At 36.3% G+C, this 19,864-nt stretch overlaps 1 protein-coding gene across 1 annotated transcript; it reads left to right on the top strand.

The window, feature by feature from the left end:
* Positions 1–12,127: 12,127 nt before the first annotated feature.
* On the top strand, positions 12,128–16,103 carry LOC145053778 (putative chlorophyll(ide) b reductase NYC1, chloroplastic). The gene is made up of 10 exons (XM_079001877.1): positions 12,128–12,541; positions 12,803–12,881; positions 12,965–13,100; positions 13,305–13,379; positions 13,519–13,714; positions 13,819–13,887; positions 14,338–14,477; positions 14,738–14,860; positions 15,018–15,210; positions 15,675–16,103. The coding sequence occupies exons 1-10, from the start codon at positions 12,218–12,220 to the stop codon at positions 15,861–15,863; spliced, it is 1,524 nt and encodes a 507-aa protein (XP_078858003.1). The 5' UTR covers positions 12,128–12,217; the 3' UTR covers positions 15,864–16,103.
* The last annotated feature ends 3,761 nt before the right edge of the window (positions 16,104–19,864 follow it).

Below are 19,864 nucleotides of genomic sequence, written 5' to 3'. Positions count from 1 at the left end.
CACCAGTAGGAGTTGTTAGATGATTGTCTTTGTGATAATTGTCTATGTTTGCTACTACCTATTATGTTATGTGCTAGCATGATATGCCTGACAATATATGTATGTTATATGATCGTATGGTATGTGGTATGATGGGGGAACTCACTAAGCTTCGTGCTTACGGTTTTCAGTTTTGCTTTCAGGTACTTCGTGTCTAAAGGAAAGGAGCCGGCTTGATCGCAGCGCATCACACTATGGTTTTCCGCACATGAGATCTTTGGGATTACACTCTAATATTGCTTTATGATAACACGTTTGATTATTTCTACTTGGGTTTGACATGACATGGTATTACAGATGTTTTATTACACTGTTGGTTTTATAATGACGTATTTAAAAATGAAACTTTTGGCCTGTATTTTTGGGATGTTACAGTATATGTGTATTGTTGAAGTAATTCTAATATAAATATTAACTTTCGATTAGTCATATATTCATTACAATGTTATTATTCTATTATAAACTTATGTATGTACATTTTTATAGTATATTCTAATTTTAATTTTAACCTTTGACTATTCATTTATTCTTTGTTGAATAATGACATAAAGTTGTCGATACAAAATTCATTGCAGAATAATAACATAAAAAAGTGTTTTTACGTTCTCACACTATTTACTGTTTTTATTTAAACTGTCCCCTATATAGAAGTAAGTATATATATCGAAGATATTTTTTTTACATCTTATAAACATATATTTTGTACCACGTACAATCATAATTAGTCAAGTTTGGATACCTATTTTCAACATAACTATTGGAGCACATATACAAGAAGTATAGAAATTTAGAAATGTATTATTTTCTTGCTATATGCCCATAAATCAATTTATGGAAACTATTAAACGAGTGAACGAATTAATCAATGAAAACTATTAAATCACATATATCTTATGCATCTCTTTTGTATTAAAAATATCATTTCATGCCTTACGATTCAATGCTTAATATATATTAGTTATATATATGCCCAATTCTTCATGGTTGTAATTTTCCAACTATGACATTAACCATAATATGTAGCATTCACATATGTTTAATGTATAACAACCACATATAAGGAATCATTTGAATCAAAATACATATGTTTAATGTTCAAACGTCTACATAAACTTCATTTTCCACAATACATCCCAAAACATTATATTTTTCATTTAAATATGTAGAATACAAAATGTGACATCCCCATTTTCACAGTCAGAAAAGACCGATTTGTTTATGCTTTGTTTATAAATCAGAGTAATCTTTTAAAGAAAACAGTTGCGGAATTTGTTCCCAAAACAAAATGTGATAAGAATTTATCAAAGCATTTCTTTAAAGAAATGTATTTTCATTAAATAACGAAATCTCGGGATGTCATGTTCCGATATAAACCAAAAGCATAAGCAATATAAAATAGACCTTACAACAGTCATTTATAACTACTGGTCTATAATCCAAAATCTCTCGTCAAGTCCACCAACTTATACTCTTGTGCCATTACTTGTAATGCAAAGAAAACTAAGTGGGTCAGGCTTGGCAGCCTGGTGAGCATATAGGGTTTTCAACCCACAATAATATAATTATTATATTCAATCATCAAGCAATCAACCCAATTGCCCATCCCCATTATCTTCTTTATTTCTTAAGGTTTTACCCTACGAATCGACTATCCTTCCTTCATTCGTTCCTAAGGATTGACCTAAGGAATCGTCACAAAGTCCATTGCTACCACGATTTATACAACAAGCACTACGTCATATAGTCGCCAGGGTTTATACAATAGGCACTACGTCGCATAGTCACCAGGGTTTACACAATAGGCACTACGTCGCATAGTCACCAGGGTTTACACAATAGGCACTACGTCTCATAGTCACCAGGGTTTATACAATAGGCACTACGTCGCATAGTCACCAGGGTTTACATAATAGGCACTACGTCTCATAGTCACCAGGGTTTATACAATAGGCACTACGTCGCATAGTCACCAGGGTTTACAAATAGGCACTACGTCTCATAGTCACCAGGGTTTATACAATAGGCACTACGTCACATAGTCACCAGGGTTCATGTAACAGACGCTAACTCCATAGCTACCAAGGTTCATCTATACAGTACTAAATCCATAGCTACCATCGTATTATTATGAGGCATTAAATCTATAGCTTCCATGGTTTTTAGAGTACATCGGTGAACATCAAGTCCACAACACCTACAAGTTGCGAGCTTGCTAGTGTTCCACAGGACTGTCTAGAATAGTCCATGGTTGTCATCCCTACTCTGCTGAATGACGGGGGCCATCATTTGGGTAAAGGTTTCACTCATTTTTCACCTGTCATCCTCATCTCATGATCTATATCATCTTTCATCTCATCCTCAAACTCATCTTTTCTCACACACCAACTATTTCATCTACCCATGTTCTATCCAACATATTTGTAGATATAAATTACATATATATAGTTTAAATCATTTAAAAACCTGTATAAAACATTCATTCAACATCTATCTCAAGTAAACAAACAACGTATAAACATATAACACATATTTCATAGCAAATACTTCATATTTATGCGGTAGAAGAAAGTAACTACACACTCACTTGATAAGACGATGATCGAACAACACCTCGTCTCTTAAAATAATCTTTTCCGATAAAACCGGGACGTTTTCTCCAAAACCGGGCTTCACACAGGCAGAGTTTCGGCTCAGAAACTTTACTTCTCGGGATCTTCGGGGCTTCGAGACTTGCTTCGGGTCTCGGGATGATATCGGGGCTTCGAGGGTATAAATTGCACGTAAAACGAGGTAACACGGAGTAGAGGAAAGGAATTGAGCAACAAAACCCGAAGGCATTGCTTTCCTTTTATAGGGCTGGGAAGAGGCCCGAACGCAGGGCGTTCCCACATACGTCATGGCTTACGATCTTCGGACTCGACAGGTGATGGGACAGGGTCTGGTGCTCTGAACGCGCTGCATTCCCTGAAGGAACGCATGTCGTTCCCCTCCAGCTCAGCCTCGAAGTTTCTGCCTCAATTTTTGAACTTCCGTAACTTTCATGCACGTGCTCCGCTTTCGATGTTCTTTATATCTACGTGTAGGTGAGATTATGCTCTACAACTATCATTTAGGCTTCGTCAGCAAATTTTGACTTTATTTTTATTATATTATTTTCAACAAGCCAGGACTGGAAAAGTCCGTTAAAATTCCATAACTTCTTCATCCGACGTCCGTTTTCGTCTGTCTTTCTTCTGTTGGACTACTATCGATGAGATCTTCGATTCTCATTTAGATCGTTTCGGCTAGAAATCACTCGATCTCATATCGAACTTCGGGCTGCATACTGCTAAGCTGAAACTTAGAAAAATCATAACTTCCTCATACGAAGTCAGATTTGGACATTCTTTTATGCACGCTCTCGGTTTAACGTATTCTAAGACTTTGATTTAGATCGCTAAGGCTAAATATCGCTCTAACATAAATTCACTATTAACGTCGCGTTGTGTCGTGTCGGTTCTATCGCGAAACTTTGACAGGTCATAACTTTTTCGTTATAAATCGGATTTCGGCATTCTTTATATGTACGAAATCCTTGTAACATATACTACAACTTGGTTAAGATTAATCCTTCTAAATAATCTCCCATAAAAAAGACATTTTTGATGCTTATCGTCTCTAAATTGATTAGCCCGGATCTACGGGCGTTACACAAAAGGGGTACTATATGTTTCATTTGAAAGACTTACATGTTGGATTTTTATGATAAAATTGTATTATTATAAATTAAGAACCATAAGTGTGGTTGTTTATGTGTGAGAGGTTACAAAACTATTCATTAGTTTTCAATATTTTGAGTATGGAATGTGGTTGGTACCTAACATACACACCACACACGCACATATAGGATTATGATATTTTGAGAAGTGAGAGAGCAAATGAATAAGAAAATTGTGTCGTAAAAGGCGATATCGGTAATATTAAGAAGAGAGGCTATGAAGGCAGTGATTGAGAAGAAAAAAGGATCCACGAGGCTGTTTTCGGGAACTGTACTTGAAGCGTTTCACGAACGTATCCCTGCTTTGCATTGGGAGTCTGCTCTTAAGGTAATTCTTTACTTGTTTCTCAATTTAACTTTGATTTTCACATGTATTTCGGTGTTTGTGTTGTAATTGAATCTATGAAATTCAAATTGAGCTTACTAGGGCATCCAATTCTCAGGTTTTATGGTATGCTGCAAACTTAGTGACACATTAAGATACTAGGTTAGATACCCTTATAGTAGACAGATTGATTATTTGTATTATTAACATCTAAAAGTGAACATAAGAATGTTTCAAATTGCAATATAAGAGGCTTACCAATAAGCAGACATTTGGGATCTGTTGTTGTATCATTTGTTTTAAAGTTTAGCCAATTTTTACTTAATGAAAGCAGAAACATTTTAAATTCGTCCGCGAATGTACATGCTGCATATTGACTTTGAATTCGTCCGAGCATGTACAGATTTCGAAGATGGACTTGGTTTTCTTAAACCATCTTGTCAAAGTAATGACCCCGCTATCGCTATGATAGGTCATGGGCTTGAAGTTCATGAATTCTTTGTAGGAGCACATTCGCTGGTGCCCTTGGTTTTCGCCTTGATTGGAACTATTAGTCCCGTTTTCACTTCCGTTACCGTTATTGCTGATTTGGGCCACAACGGCTGTTACAATAGCCTGGAACACAACAGAGTCCATCTGTTGAGGTGGTGGTGGTGGCGGCGCTGATGTATTGTTCAAGCGCCTGTTAGATTTCCCTGGTGGCATTTTTCTGCCATAAAGTTTAAAGGTGGAATGACGATAAGTCTTTGATAAGAGTTATAAATCGGGCATTACCGTAATGGAACACTTTGTTGTTATTGAAATTTGCAAGTAATTCATAAATGAAATTTGCAAGTAATTCATAAATGAAATTTACTATACTCAGTAAACAATTGCATAACAGATAGCAACACCCAATGAAATAAAATACATACCCATTTCATTGATAATATAGTACTAGTACATAGTTTGTGAAAATTGACCTTTAAGAAGGTCTAAAATAAAGAGTAGCATCAACACTTACTCGTAAATATAATTAATCACAAAACGTGAGTAGTATAAGTCCTACTCACGGCGGGTGGTCTCCTGTGGGCCACAGGATGAAGTCATGGAGGCCGGCATCTCCGTTATCCGATGCTCAGCTGCAATCACCCTCTCCTCGAGGGTCGAGTGCCTCTCCTAGTACTCCTTAGTTTCTGATCTAGCGGTGTTGGGGTCCTCATGGAGGTGGTCAATGATATGACATGTCCGGGGTAGTCCCTCTCCATTCATTGAGCTCGTGCGTCAGTGACTTCCGCAGTAGCCCCCAGCTCCAAGATATGGTTTGCCGACGCCCTGGTCTGATCCCCGAGGTGTGTGATTCGTTGAACCATGACAGGGAGGGCCCTATCTTTCGGTCCTCCTTGATTGAGGTTATAGAAAACTTGCTCCATGTCGTATGGAGAGCGCTGGTGTTGGTGCCTGCTCCACCTCTCTAGGTTCTCCGCCCAACGGGGCGTGGGTCCCTGGTAGCCCGGACGATGTACGGGAACTCGGGCGACATAAGGGGGTTTAATGAATTCGAACTCTGCATTCGAGTCCTCCTCTACCTCTTCCTCTTCTTCTTCCACCTCTAGATCCTCTTTGGGATCCTCTTCGGGGTCTTCCTCCGTTATCTCCTCAAGATCCTCTACGATCCATCCGTCATTTCCCTAGTTAGGGAAATAGGGGTCTCCAAGCATATGGAATCCTGCCATGATGTCTGTGCAAGAATAGAGATATGAGAAGTACAAGAAGGGTTTAAGTGTATGACTCTGTAGTATTCTAAAATACTCCTATAGTATTATATACTTGATGTTTGATTCTACAGTTTCTTGGTATATAAAGTTGGTAAGTTTTAGGTTTGTTGCCCACCACGACCATTCCTAAACACATGTTAGTTATATCTCGTATAAATATAGTTGATCAGGCTATATTTATCTCAGATATGATTACATAATTGTCTAGGCTTAATCGTAGTGTTCAACTTATCATAATACTTTTTATATGGTTCTTATTATGATATTGTTTCTAGTATGTATGCAAGTATGTATACTTTTTATAAAAATACTATTATATTTTAAAAGTATACTTCTTAGTCAGAGTGTTTTAGATCCATTGTATTTATAGTTGTATATTTTACATGGTTTGATATACTTAGTTCACTATAAACAATGCTCTGATACTAATCTGTCACACCCCCAAACCAGAACGGCGGAAACGTCTGGGGGTGCATGACTTTCATGTATAGTATCATAACATAATGAATAATAGTGATCAAAGCCATATAACCATCATATTTATAATTAATAAGTTTACATTGTATCCGAAATATTGTTTACTTGATACCAAATACATATGATAAAAGTAAATGACGTGACGTTGTGACACCCCATCCTCAAAACCTTTTTGTTTACCTGTCTACTGATTTCCTGATAATACAAGTGGTTTTGAAAAAGTGTCAATAATTAATTTGGTGAGTTCATAAGAGTTTTGTATGAGAAAATCAGTAACTTTTCCTTGTAAAATGATAGTGTGTGCTTTCAGAAAATCCAATATTTTCTTTAAAAATGAGTTGTAAGTCTTAAACCCAAAGACCAAAAATTAAGCAGTGTCGTACTGGAAAATAGTATTATGTAGTTTTATCATTATATAAAACTAATTGAATGTATGTTATCCCCATAAACCAAATGTATTGTTAATATCCCATGTGAGTTATCATAACCATGCTAATGACTAGTTGGCCTGCTACGACGTTCTTCAGGCGTCGGAATTGTTAGACATTTGTCACCCTAGACTAGTCAGTCTAACTACAGCTAACAACTTAGGTGTGGGGTTGTCTATCCCGTGTAGATCTATACACAAGTGCCACGTTCTCCTTACAAGAGACTATGGTTATAATTCAGGACTTAGTGTGTACTCTGGTAGGTACCGTGAAGCCAAATGTCTCACAAAATTGTATTAACCGGTTTACGTCTAGTGTAATGAAAACCCCTTTTTCTTGTAAATGAATGCATCACTCTTCCATAGTGGTTACATAGTGTAAAAATAATTATACCTTTAAACAATTATATGTTTCTTCCAAAATGATAATGTAGTGTTTGTAACTCCCAAACTATACCAATTATAGTTTACTATGTTTGTTTGTTAAGGCTGATTATATAATCATTTATACAAATATATAGTGGTTATCTTGTCTAGATGTTTTTAACAGATTATGTCATAAAAACTTACATCTAACACGTGTATGAGAAATTTTGTATGAAAAGTCCATCTTGAGCTTTTGCCCCGTTTTGTAACGGTGTTTTTGTCAAGTTTCAAAATGTATGGTCAAAACATCATATTTTTGAGTTGTATCTCACAAAATGGTGAAATAACTAGAATGTAACCCTTTTTGTTAGAAAAAACATATGTTGGTAAAAAGTCTCAAAATCCTTGTAGTTTTGTAATCATAACTTTTCTTATGATTATATAACATAGTTTATGTTTTGTTTTTGTTAGTTTTGCATCTCAAAACTAATATATCACAAATAATTGTCTACAAACTATATAACCATATTTCATGCAAATAATGTTTTATAGTTAACATAGAGATGAAACATGCAAGTATTTGTGTAATAAACCAAACTTTACTTGTATCCCCCCCCCACCCAAGCATGAAAAACTCGAAAATATGGGGGTATGAACTCACCTTGAGTGTGGTTGTGGTTTGTTTGAAGAGATGATGGTGAAGATCTTTATGCATAGAACGCTTGAGAGTGGTTGAAGAACCCCTTTGAACATGGTGTTATCCTATGCTTTTTAACACATTATAATGTGTGTAAATGAGATTAAACTAGCATAAGAGTGTGTAAAAACACTAGATTATGAAGAAACACTTACCAAAATGTCAAGAATCACTTGGAATGATTTAGCTTAATGAGGAGGAACTTGTTCTTGAGAGAGTATGGAGTAAACAAAATGAAAAATGGAGATGGTGGGGGTTAGTGAGTGTTCTCGACCAAAGATAAGGAGGGGAGAATGAGGTGATGTTTTCTTTGATATTTGTTGGATAATTGCATGGATTTCTGATGGGTAATATTTTTGTATTGGAAAAGATGAAACCTCATGTCATAAGGTCAACCCTTTCTTTCTTCTCCTTCCTACCGAAATCCCCACAACACCACCGAAATCACATGTGATTTCAGCCTAGCACCACCGAGATCACCTAGTGATTTCGGTCCATGTGCCAACCAAGATCACATGGTGATTTTGGTCTAGGTGTTAAACGAAATCACAAGGATTTGGGTCCTAAGCCGTTTACTTGTTGACTTTACTTGACTTTCGTTGGCTCGTTTAACTTCTGTTGGATTCAAAATTGGCAGTTGTCACAGTAAACGAATAGATCTTATACACACTAGTTGTCGATGCTAAATCCCTCCCACTAAAAATATCCAAAACCAAACCCTAATTTAACAATTAAGGTGGTAAATCATATTCAAGGGTCCTAATTACATTTCTTTTTCCTAGTGTAAGAGACCATTTTACCTTTCCAGGACTAGATCTCACTCATCTTGACCAAAAGCTTAAAGTTGATCACTTTACGCCTTGCATACACCATGATCTACCCATTGCGTAGAGCCTTAACAAGAAGGATCAGGGAATCATCTAGCTATGTTGGGCGTAGCCAATTGTCGCCATGTGTACAACACTATTAAGTCATTTCCACTTCTATCTCATAATCCATAAAGACCAATCATCTATTACTCAGATATGGTCCCAATAAACATCTAGAGTGATAAAGTTCCTAACTTTATCCCTCTGCATGGCTAAACAGAGCTCAAATCCAAACCCTAGTTTCCTAACACCTCCTAATCACCAAAAACTCTTGCATGGATGACAGGTAACAACCAATATCCCATTTTTATGACATAACAACCTTAGAAACATCAGAAAATAGCAAGCGTAAGGTCTAAGTAGCTCTTACTCACAAAAACCAAAATCATCGGACAGTAAGCACGAAAACTAAGAAGCTACCAAGATCTAACTCAATGAACCATCAAGGTGAAGACTTTATACCTTATGGAATTGACAAATGAATTGAAGACTCAGGATCTACAAGCTTGAGCTTCACCAAGCTTCAAAGATGAGCTTCTCCTTCTTTGAAATGTACCACAAAACACACAAGAGGCTCAAATTTAGCTCAACAGGATTAAGGTTCCGAGTTGGGTGTCAAAGAGGGTGGTGGTTGATGATAAGAAGGGCCTCAAAGGGTTAGAGTCCTTAAAAAGGGCTAAAAACCCTAAAAATTAGGTTTGCACCTTACGTGGTTATGTCGTGCGTAACTAAGGTTACGCCCTGCATAGTGTATAAAACCCTCGCATGGGTTTAATGAATTACGCTTAGCGTAATCAACCATCTACGCCCCACATAGAACCTTAACTCCCAAAAATATAAAATTAAAAAACATAAAGAAATGTACCTGAGGAACGGGTGTTACACCTGTGGAAACAAAAAACTGTAAACGAGACGCTGAAACATGTCCCAAACGAGAATGCCAAAGATAAAAAACAGACGAAGAAGGGTTTAAACGAAAATACGACAAATCGACACTAGACGCAGAAACATCAACAACATATAGCTGATCCAAAACTTAAAGCTCCCCAAGTCTACGACCTATCTTAATGACCCTCCGAGACCGAATGTCCTGTACACATTAGAATGAATCAGAAAAGAAGACCCAACAACCAAACTTACACAACTGACTGACTGAAGCAAGATTCAAAGAAAATGTAGGAATATAGTAGTCATCTATTAAAGATATATAAGGAGTGACAATATAACCAACACCCTCTACTGACATTGGTGTAGTACTAGCAGATATAAGAGAGACATGTGTACGAGATGATAACGAAGCAAAAGATGAAGAATGTAGTGACATATGATGAGATGCACACCATAATCCAATATCCACAAGGATGAATGAATACCTGAAGTGTTGGATGAAGACATACCTGAATGAGACATGAAAGCTGACATGACAGTTGGCTTGGCAGCAATAAACTGTTTGAACTACTCAACAATCTGGGGATCCAAGGTTGATGGCGATGTAAAATTTGTCTCGTTCTCAACTGAAGGTGCAGCAGCAACGTAGTGTTGTGGCCTAAAAGATGGAAATGAGGGATGTGATTTAGATTGTCCAGAAGACATGTTCTGATGTGAAGGCTGAGAGAGTGCATGTGATCTCGTTTGTTGTTCCTGTTCATTTTCCTTACTTATCAGCAAAGGACAATTTTTCTTCTAATGGTTATTCTTCTTACAAAAAACACACTTATCAAATGTAACTATGGGTTGATTCTGGTTTGAATATTGAACTCGTTGTGGAACAACAAAGACAATATGAGTGGGTGTTTTGGGACCTTTGTCAGCATTGGACTTGATACGAGTTTCTTTAGCAATCAATTTGTAAACAGCCGAATCAAGAGTGAGAAGAGGTGTGCGATGTAAGATTAATCCACGCAAGCCTTCAAAATATGGACGTAATGCCATCAAGAATTGAACCAAACGTTGCTCTTCCCTTCTATCACTATAAGGCTTAAAAGCCTTAAACACATCAATTTCTGTAAGAACCAACTCATCCCACAAATTCGACATAGCTACATAAAATTCGCGAACATTGAGATTGTTTTGTTGGAGGGCTTAAATATCAAACTCTAACTGATATTGCTTTGCAAAATTAGACTGATTATACAGCCTAGCCAAGTAATCCCAAACATCCTTTGATGTGTCATATTTCGCCAACTAACTACTAATAGACTACATAACAAAATTATTAATCCAAATAATGATCTAGGAGTTATCAGTTTCACGTAAATCCAGTAAGGTTGCATAATTCGTAGTCTTTTTATTTATTGGTTTCTTCTTGTCACCTATAACAATCCCCCACACAGTCTTGCCTCGCAATAAATTCTTCATAACATAACTCCAATAAACATAGTTCTTGTCATCGAGTTGGATACTAATGAACTGAAGAGAATCGTCTCTCGGGGCCATATTTCCAACATCGGTCAAACGAAAATAATCAAAACAACAGTAAATATGAATAAGAACAACAACAATCAAGATCTTGAAATCAACAAAATCAACAAAACCAACAAACGAAACAAAACCCTAGAAATCGACCAAATGAACAAATCAAATCAAATGGAATACCGAAACGAACAAATCAATCCGTGCAACGTTGTGCCTGCTACAACTCGCCCCCAAAAACGAAAGTACAAATGATCAACGACACTCTGATACCATGTAAACTAACAAGACATAGAACTGCTAAGGTTTCATATTATTATCAAATGATAAGTACAATATACAATGAAAACAAAAAACATAATATATAAACTAGCTAATTAGGGATTTCTAGCTAATGAACCAACATTTCTCAATACAAAATAAAGTCCGGAATCTTATTAGGCTAATAATAACATCATACGACAATCTTTTAAATTATGATCATAGAGTGTTGTGCTTAACAACCACGTTAACATCATTACAATATGATACACTAATCTTATTTGAAATAACCACTTTCATATTATGATTTTGATAAATTTATGTCCACTTCGTAAAGATAGACATGAATTTTCACAACTTCACTACAAAACAAGATTAAAATCCATTTTTCAAACAGTGTATTTATCACGCAACACATAAGTCTTGTAAGTTGTATCCTTCCTTTCAAAACAAAACACGTATTAAGAAGCTAACATGTATACGTAACATGGTTAAATTCACATGATCATATAGCAAACGAATAAAAACATTAAACATGAATTCTAAATCGTTTATGTTATGTGTCAAGAAATATCTCAATTGTGGGCAACATTGTAATTTCCCGTCCAGAAAAAACTAAGATCCACGTGGTGACAAGATGAGGTTTTTGTAACGTGTGGTCATCACACTTATCCCTTCTTCTCTAGATATTTTTGACTCTCAATTTTCATGAAAAATCTTGATAAAAACCCCACACCCATCCCACAAAAATTGGAATCATTGCACTTTCCTTTTGTGATATTTTTTAAGGAACATTTTTTAAATTATTCCACCAAGTCCAACGACATAAAATGGCCACGGTGGCGAAATTTCACATTGTTCCGGCGAACTTCCACCACAGAACCACCCAATCTCCGCTTTCCCAACTGGGTTTCTGCCGGAGCTCAGTTTCTTGGGACTCAATACCACCATTTTCTCGACGGAGGGTGTTTGTGCAGCCGTGTAAATCGTTTAGAACCGAAGATAGGAAAAACGGAGGTGCAAAAGATAATAAAAGTACGAAAAAGATAGCGAATTCTGATAAAAACATAAGAAAAAATTTACTGGGAGCTATCAAATCTTTCATCTTTTCGAAAGATAATTCAGTGGAAAAGCTAGAAGAGAATTTATCAAAGGTTAGTTCTTTAAACTTCATTTATGACTAAAGTTTGACTTTTTATGCTTTCTTGTTGCATGAATTGTAAGTTGTGTTAAAAACCCTGGTTTTATGATTGATGTTCCTGTTAAACTCTTGAATTCTCTCCTGAAATACTAGCATAGATGGTTCTTTATAATTAGGGATTTTGTTATTATTCTCATTGCTAACAGTTATATATTATTTATTTATATTTTATAAGATAGAATATGATAGAACAGTGTTCTTGGGAAATGTGTAGATTGCTCTTCATTTTGGGAGATATATTGTGACAATGATGAGCACTGGAGTAATTTTATTGATTGGATTCAATTTGTCAGGTTAGCTTTAGCTTAAGATTCTACATTTAATCAAGATTAAATTAATTCTTTTTAGAAATATTAACCCCAAATTTTGAATGAAGGTGGAGATGGTCAAATGAATGATTTGATTTGGTATAGTTGGGTTGGAGGCATTATCATTGGAACCATGATTGGTTCCAACATGGTTTTAGATGAAGTTAGTCGGGCCGGTCCTCGAAATGTTGTCATAACCGGAAGGTACGTTGTGTTTTTTTTGTATTTTATACTGATATCAAAACCGAATAAAAAGGGAAAAAAGTTTATTAATAATTAGAATAAGAAGTATTTTTAGATTAAAGTAGATTGTACTTTTCTTGATTTTTCAATTCCCATTACGTGCCTTTTATTATTGTATGCTTTTGTAATATAACTTAAAGATTAATTTTCATTTGTTGGTTATAGTACTAGAGGGCTTGGAAAAGCTCTTGCTCGTGAATTCCTACTTTCCGGAGATCGTGTGGTCATTGCTTCAAGAAGGTATTTTTGAAGTCCATTTTGTTATTAATTTGTTATACAAGACAAAACATGACATGACACATGATGACTTTATACTGACAAAACACAACATGACAAAACACAACATGAAAGTCTTATAGTGTGTTTCTTTTTTCCTTAGCGAAGAATCTGTCAATATGACAATTAAAGAACTTGAGGAAAACTTACAAGAAGGTGTAGCATCTGCCGCAAGTTCATGTAGGAAAAAATTAGCGAATGCAAAAGTGGTGGGAACTTCATGTGATGTTTGTGATCCTAACGATGTTAGGAACTTAGCTAACTTTGCTGTCAATGAACTCGGTTCTATAGATATTTGGGTGAGCAATTTATAATTTATTTAAAATTAAAGATTTGTGTTTTATGTAGTGTTGAAATATGGAATTATGTTACTTTCTTGGTTGCTAATCGTGTTGTTTTACAGATAAACAATGCTGGAACTAACAAAGGTTTCAGACCGTTGTTGGAGTTCACCGACCAAGATATACAACAGGTTTGTGTGTGCCTATTAGATTAATTAATTCATATGAAAAAATACTATAAAAACACTTGTAATTTCAACATTTTATCGATTTAGCTACTTAACTGTTTATGTGCTCATTAAACTACAGTATTTTTTGGTTATAAGAAAAAAATATATATAAAAAGCACAATGTCCTTTCACTATTTTTTCTATTTAGCCACTCGATAAAATGGTGTTTTTTTTTTTTTTTTTAAATTCTAACCTTTTCCAATGCCAGGTAATCTGGAAAATGATTTTCTTAAGCGATAAAAAAAAGTGTAATAGTTTAATCACAGGTTAAATTGAAAAATATTTATGAAACTTCTTTGTACTTTACCATAATTTTTAAACATTTGTATTATCTTGATTCGCTTCCTCACCTCCTGAAAATTTTAAATTTGGAATTTTTTATAACACTTCTTATTTGACGACTTTAAATAGATTGTGTCTACAAATCTGGTGGGATCGATACTTTGCACCCGTGAAGCCATGCACGTGATGAGTAACCAACACAAAGCGGGTCATATTTTTAACATGGACGGTGCTGGTTCCGGTGGATCAAGCACGCCTCTGACAGCTGTGTAAGCTTTTAGTCTTTTTATGCATGACAACTGTACTGCATTTAGCATGCACTGGATTAGTATTGAAACTAAAGTCACTATACCAAAATGTTTCAAACATTTGTCCCATCCAAAAATATATATGAGACATGCACCCGCTCTCAATCTCTCGTCTGTGCTAATGACGTAAATATCCTCCTCATCAAAATTAGCCTTCTGGTAACAAATAAAACCCTAGATTTTTTTACTTGTTCATCTGATGAAACCCACCTTTTTCATAGCTACGGGTCAACAAAATGTGGTCTTAGACAACTTCAATCGTCTTTATTTAAAGAAAGCAAAAAGTCAAAAGTTGGAGTTCATACGGCCTCTCCTGGCATGGTTCTCACCGACTTACTCTTGAGGTACATAAATCTTTATAAAAGAATCAATTTATGATATCTAATTATTTTTTGAGCTGCACACAGACCGGGGCCACCTTGGGCCCGGTCTTGATGTGCAACTCTAATTCTTTTGATGAAAAATGTTTTACGAAAAAACTTATTTTTTTTTGTTGGACAGTGGATCGACTATTCAGAATAAGCAAATGTTTAATATAATTTGTGAGCTACCCGAGACAGTTGCTAGAACATTGGTCCCAAGGATGAGAGTTGTAAAAGGAAGTGGAAAGGCGATTAACTACTTAACTCCTCCAAGAATTTTACTTGCATTGGTCACTGCTTGGGTAAGGCGAGGACGATGGTTCGATGATAAGGTACAATTTTTATATATAAAAAAAAAAAAGATAAGGTCATAAAATGGCATCTTACTTTCCACTTAGGTCAATGTTCTTTTTTTTTTTTACAAACCTAGTCAGTGTACTTTCTAAAAGTGTCTTATTTATGTCATTTGATGAATGTTTTTTGACTTTCTTGAGTCAGCTCATCAACATTTTGGTTTAACAAAGCACAACAATCATTCCTAAAATTAATGAAATTACAATGCCTTTTCTTGCATTTAACCCTTTTCACTAACTATACTTCCTAAATTGTTTAGTACTGTTGTATTAAACCAATGTTGATTACATGACTCAAGAAAATCAAATTGTATTTAAACTGAGTTAACAAGTGGGAATTTTAATAGATTTCCAAACTTTCCATGAGTTTAGTTGTTTGAATGAAATAGATACGCAAAAAAAAAAGAGTTGTGAAATTAATAAAAATATGTTCTATTATATAGGGAAGAGCGTTATATGCAGCAGAAGCAGATAGGCTAAGAAACTGGGCTGAAAGTCGAACTCGTTTTTCATTCACAGACGCCATGGAAATGTACACAGAAAACACATGGGTTTCTGTGTTTTCACTTTCTATAGTTTGTGCATTTATTATCCTCTCAAGCACCACTGGTAACGCGGCACCTGGCACATAGACAATTTTTCGTCTTGTTGATTCAATTTAAACATTAGGGTTTTTGTAAAGAAAACTAGCAAAATGCGATGTGTTCTTTGTTATGGGATGAACAAAGCGAATCTCCATTGAGATGCTTGTTGATTTGATTTAAATATAGGGGTTAGTAGTTGATTCAAGGAGTCTTGTATTAGATCTACATTGCAAATGTGATGTAATGTAAACTGTATTTATTTGTTATTGTTGATATTTGATGTGTAAAGAGTCTTGCTGTTGTGAAGGTCTAATTGATGGTTAGAGAGCTTGATAACAATATGGACACATTTGGCCCTTACATTATTAAAACATCACACATTTATTTATAAAATTAATACATGGGTTTTTGTCATAGCTGTATCGTAAGATCTCATTCCTCAATGAAGTTGAGGGTTCATTGAGGGTTAATAGGTGTAATTAAGACTAGTGTCTAGTGGTATGGACAACTAGTTAAGGAGTGTTATCACATTCAAAAGTTGTCACTAGTTAAGGAGTGTTATCACATCCAAAAATTGTCACCTCACATGTCATGTTACCTTATGATAATACATAATGCGACGAAATTGACAACATATTATAACACCCTCAGTTTTCCATGTAATCACTTTTTTTTCGATTTGTTTATTTTCTATTTTTTCCAGTTTGTTTTTTTATTTATGTTCTAATATTTATAATAAAATTATAAATAATTAAGACATGTTATTTAATATAATCCTAAATTAAACATAACATTAAAAAACTGAAAACAACATTACACCCAAAAAAACATTGAAAGGAAAAAATACAAGAGTCCTAGTCTAAATATTTCTTTTGGATATTTTCCTTCATCTTTCAGAGCACTTGCACTTCTCCTTTTACATATTGTCCTCGCGAGTCCGAAAAATTGTCAAATCCTTCACTATTTGATATTCCTTTGTTTGACGACGAAGAAATTCCAAGTGTTGGCGTTGCACTTCGACCATTCCTTTTGCTATTAAATTGTGTTTATCAAACTTTTCTTTCATTTTCACCAACTCTTGTGTCCTTCTTTCGGTTTCATCCGTGTGTTGTTGAGCGTGCTTTGCATTGTCGCACCGGACCGGTCGACATAGGGGGACCTCTTCGATGTCTTCGTGGATGTCATATGTGTCGGTATTGAGGTCGATGTTAGTTCGTGCATCAGAAATGTCAAACGAACTAGAATTACGAGACCTCTTTGATTGTGCATCCGATGATGTTTGCGTTTTAATCCATTTGGATTTTTTCTAACAATCTCCCATATTTTTTCATACTTGAAAAGCATGCCCTACTTCGATGTGATATTGTTCCCTCGCAGCTTTGAACAAATCGAAATCATTCGCACCACTTTGCTTTTACGAAGAAAGTCTCATGAAAATCTCATTAAATTGGTGCACCGGCGACAAATTAGAGTCCATTTTCTATTAAGCATATCGACATTGCGATATGATTGTTTCTTCAAAATCGCTTGAAATTTTCCGAGCACGGCTTCCCAAAAACTAACTCTCATAATATCATTTCCCATAGTTGGATTTTTTTGAAGTCTCACACCACACCACGCCACCACCAACACATACTCCTCCTCTGGTGTCCACCATAGTGGAGCTTCTTCTTCACTTTTTGCGATCTCTTTCCCTTTCTTTTTCCCTTTTCCTCTAGCTTTCCAACTACCTCCCTCTTGCATTTCAGGAACCTTATCTTCCATTGGTTGTGTAGGCGGTGGTTGTGTAGTTGTTTGTGGCATGAAAACAAATGTATTAAATAGATTTTGTTGATGGTTTGGATTTTGTTGTATGTAGGGTGCTATCTGAAATTACATTGGAGTGAGGTGAGATTGAAATAGTTTCCTGAAAATGGTATTTGTGGTGAGTTTTGGGAGTTAAGGAGGTTCATATAGCCTTCGCATTTTGCGAACCCCATCAGAATGAATATGTTTGTGTTTGGAGGAGGGGTCTTTTAGGTTTTGCTCCATAGGGTGATACAAAATCTCATAGTCATAATCCTTTACCAAATCTAACCACTTCCGTTATCTTATATTCTGGCTCGACTAATCCATCAGTTATCTTGGGCTCTTATGGGTAGTGTAGATAGTGCACCTAATCCTATACAAGAAATGCCTCCAAATCTTGATGGCAAAAACCACAACCCCTAACTCCAAATCGTGCATAGGGTAATTCGCCTCGTGATACTTTAACTGCCTCAAAGCATAAGCAATCACATAACCGCTCTGCATGAGTACTGCTCCCAATCCCGAGATAGACACGTCTTAATAAACCAAAAAAATCCTCTATAACCTCAACAAAAGTGAGAATCGGTGCCTCTCATAATCTCTATCTCAACATCTCGAAAGCTGCCCGCTGATAAGGCCCCCAACGGAAAGTGACATTTTTCTTCGTCAAGCGAGTCAATGGTACAACAATATTGGAGAAACCATGGATAAATCTACGATAAAAATCTACTATGCCAAGAAAACTCTGAATCTCCGATGGTGTCCTCAGAACATCCCACTACATCACCACCCCAATTTTAGCAGGATTGACCAATATACCCTTTTGGTTGACAATGTGCCCTAAAAATTGCACCTATTGTAACCAGAACTCACACTTGGAGAGCTTGGCATAAAGTATCTCTCTCCTTAGGGTCTCCAATACCTCCTTCAAATGCTTCTCGTGTTGCTCCTTAGTCTTAGACTAGACCAGGATATCATTAATGAACACAATCATTGAACGATCCAACATCAGTTTGTATACCCGGGTCATGAGATCCATGAACATTGTTGGTGTGTTGGTGAGCCTGGATGATATCACCACAAACTCGTAATGACCATAATGAGTCCTGAAGGCCATCTTTTGTACGTCCTCATCTTTGACCCTCATTTGATGGTAACCTGACCGCACGTCAATCTTGGAGAACCAAGATGCACCCTAAAGTTGGTTAAATAAATTGTCGATCCTCGAGAGTGGATAACGGTTCTTCATCGTTAACTCATTTAACTCTCGATAGTCAATGCACATCCTTTTTGAACTGTCCTTCTTTTCACGAACAGGATCGGTGACCCCATGGTGAACTACTCGGACTGATAAATCCTTTTTCTAGCTGCTCCTAAAGTTGCGTAGACAACTTCTGCATCTCCGTCGGTGCTAAACAATGTGGTGCTTTGGCTATTGGAGCCGCACCGGGAACTAAATCAATCTAGAACTCAACCTACCTCTTGGGAGGCACTCCAGGAAATTCCTTAGGAAACACATTAGAAAAATCCTGAAAAATAGGAACATTACTCATGTTCGTCGTGCCCCCAACCCGAGTATCCACCACTTAGGCCAAAAATCCAGAACAACCCTGCTGAAGATATCTCCTATCTCTCGTAGCTAAACAGAGAGCCTGCCATGCCGAGTACCCTCACCATGAATAACCAGTTACCCCCCACTTGGGGTTCGAACTCTCACTAACTGGTGCTCACAATCAATCATAGCCCCATTAAGGCTCAACCAATCTATCCCCACGATAACCTTCGACCCACATAGAGGAATCAGAACCAAATCAATAGAATATCTATCGCTAAACATGATCAGAACACATCCTCGATGAACCCTCGAAGCACTCACGAAATGATCATCCGCAATCTTTACCTAATGGATAATCCAAAATCCTAGGACCAACGCTAAAATTTTTGCCAAGCGCAAGAGATACTAAAGATTGGGTAGCACCTGAATCAAACTGTGAGATGTCATACCATTGACTAAGAAAGTACCTATACATGATCAATAAGATATAACCATAAAATAAGGAAAGCGGTAAAAGATATGGTAAAAATACATATCGGTAAACACATTTGGTGCTGTTCAAGCCTCCTTAGTAGTCAACTGGAACCCCCTGCTCTTCACCACTGGTGCCTCAGCCTTGCCATGGCGGCCATCAGTGATCCTCAAAGTGGCTTGCATAGGCGCCACCACTATTCCACCTATTATCCTCAAATAATCAGCCTTTTTG

The sequence above is a fragment of the Lactuca serriola genome, chromosome 5, assembly GCF_051521515.1.
Source record: "Lactuca serriola cultivar US96UC23 chromosome 5, Lser_US96UC23_V15, whole genome shotgun sequence".
Taxonomy (NCBI): domain Eukaryota; kingdom Viridiplantae; phylum Streptophyta; class Magnoliopsida; order Asterales; family Asteraceae; genus Lactuca; species Lactuca serriola.
This window is presented reverse-complemented; position numbering and strand designations above follow the sequence as displayed.

Excerpts from the sequence above, each read along its gene's own strand:
- LOC145053778 (XM_079001877.1), top strand. The coding sequence starts at position 12,218 with ATGGCCACGGTGGCGAAATTTCACATTGTTCCGGCGAACTTCCACCAC. Across the intron at positions 13,715-13,818 it reads TCGGTTCTATAGATATTTGG|ATAAACAATGCTGGAACTAA; the intron begins GTGAGCAATTTA and ends GTTGTTTTACAG. Across the intron at positions 14,478-14,737 it reads AGCACGCCTCTGACAGCTGT|CTACGGGTCAACAAAATGTG; the intron begins GTAAGCTTTTAG and ends CCTTTTTCATAG.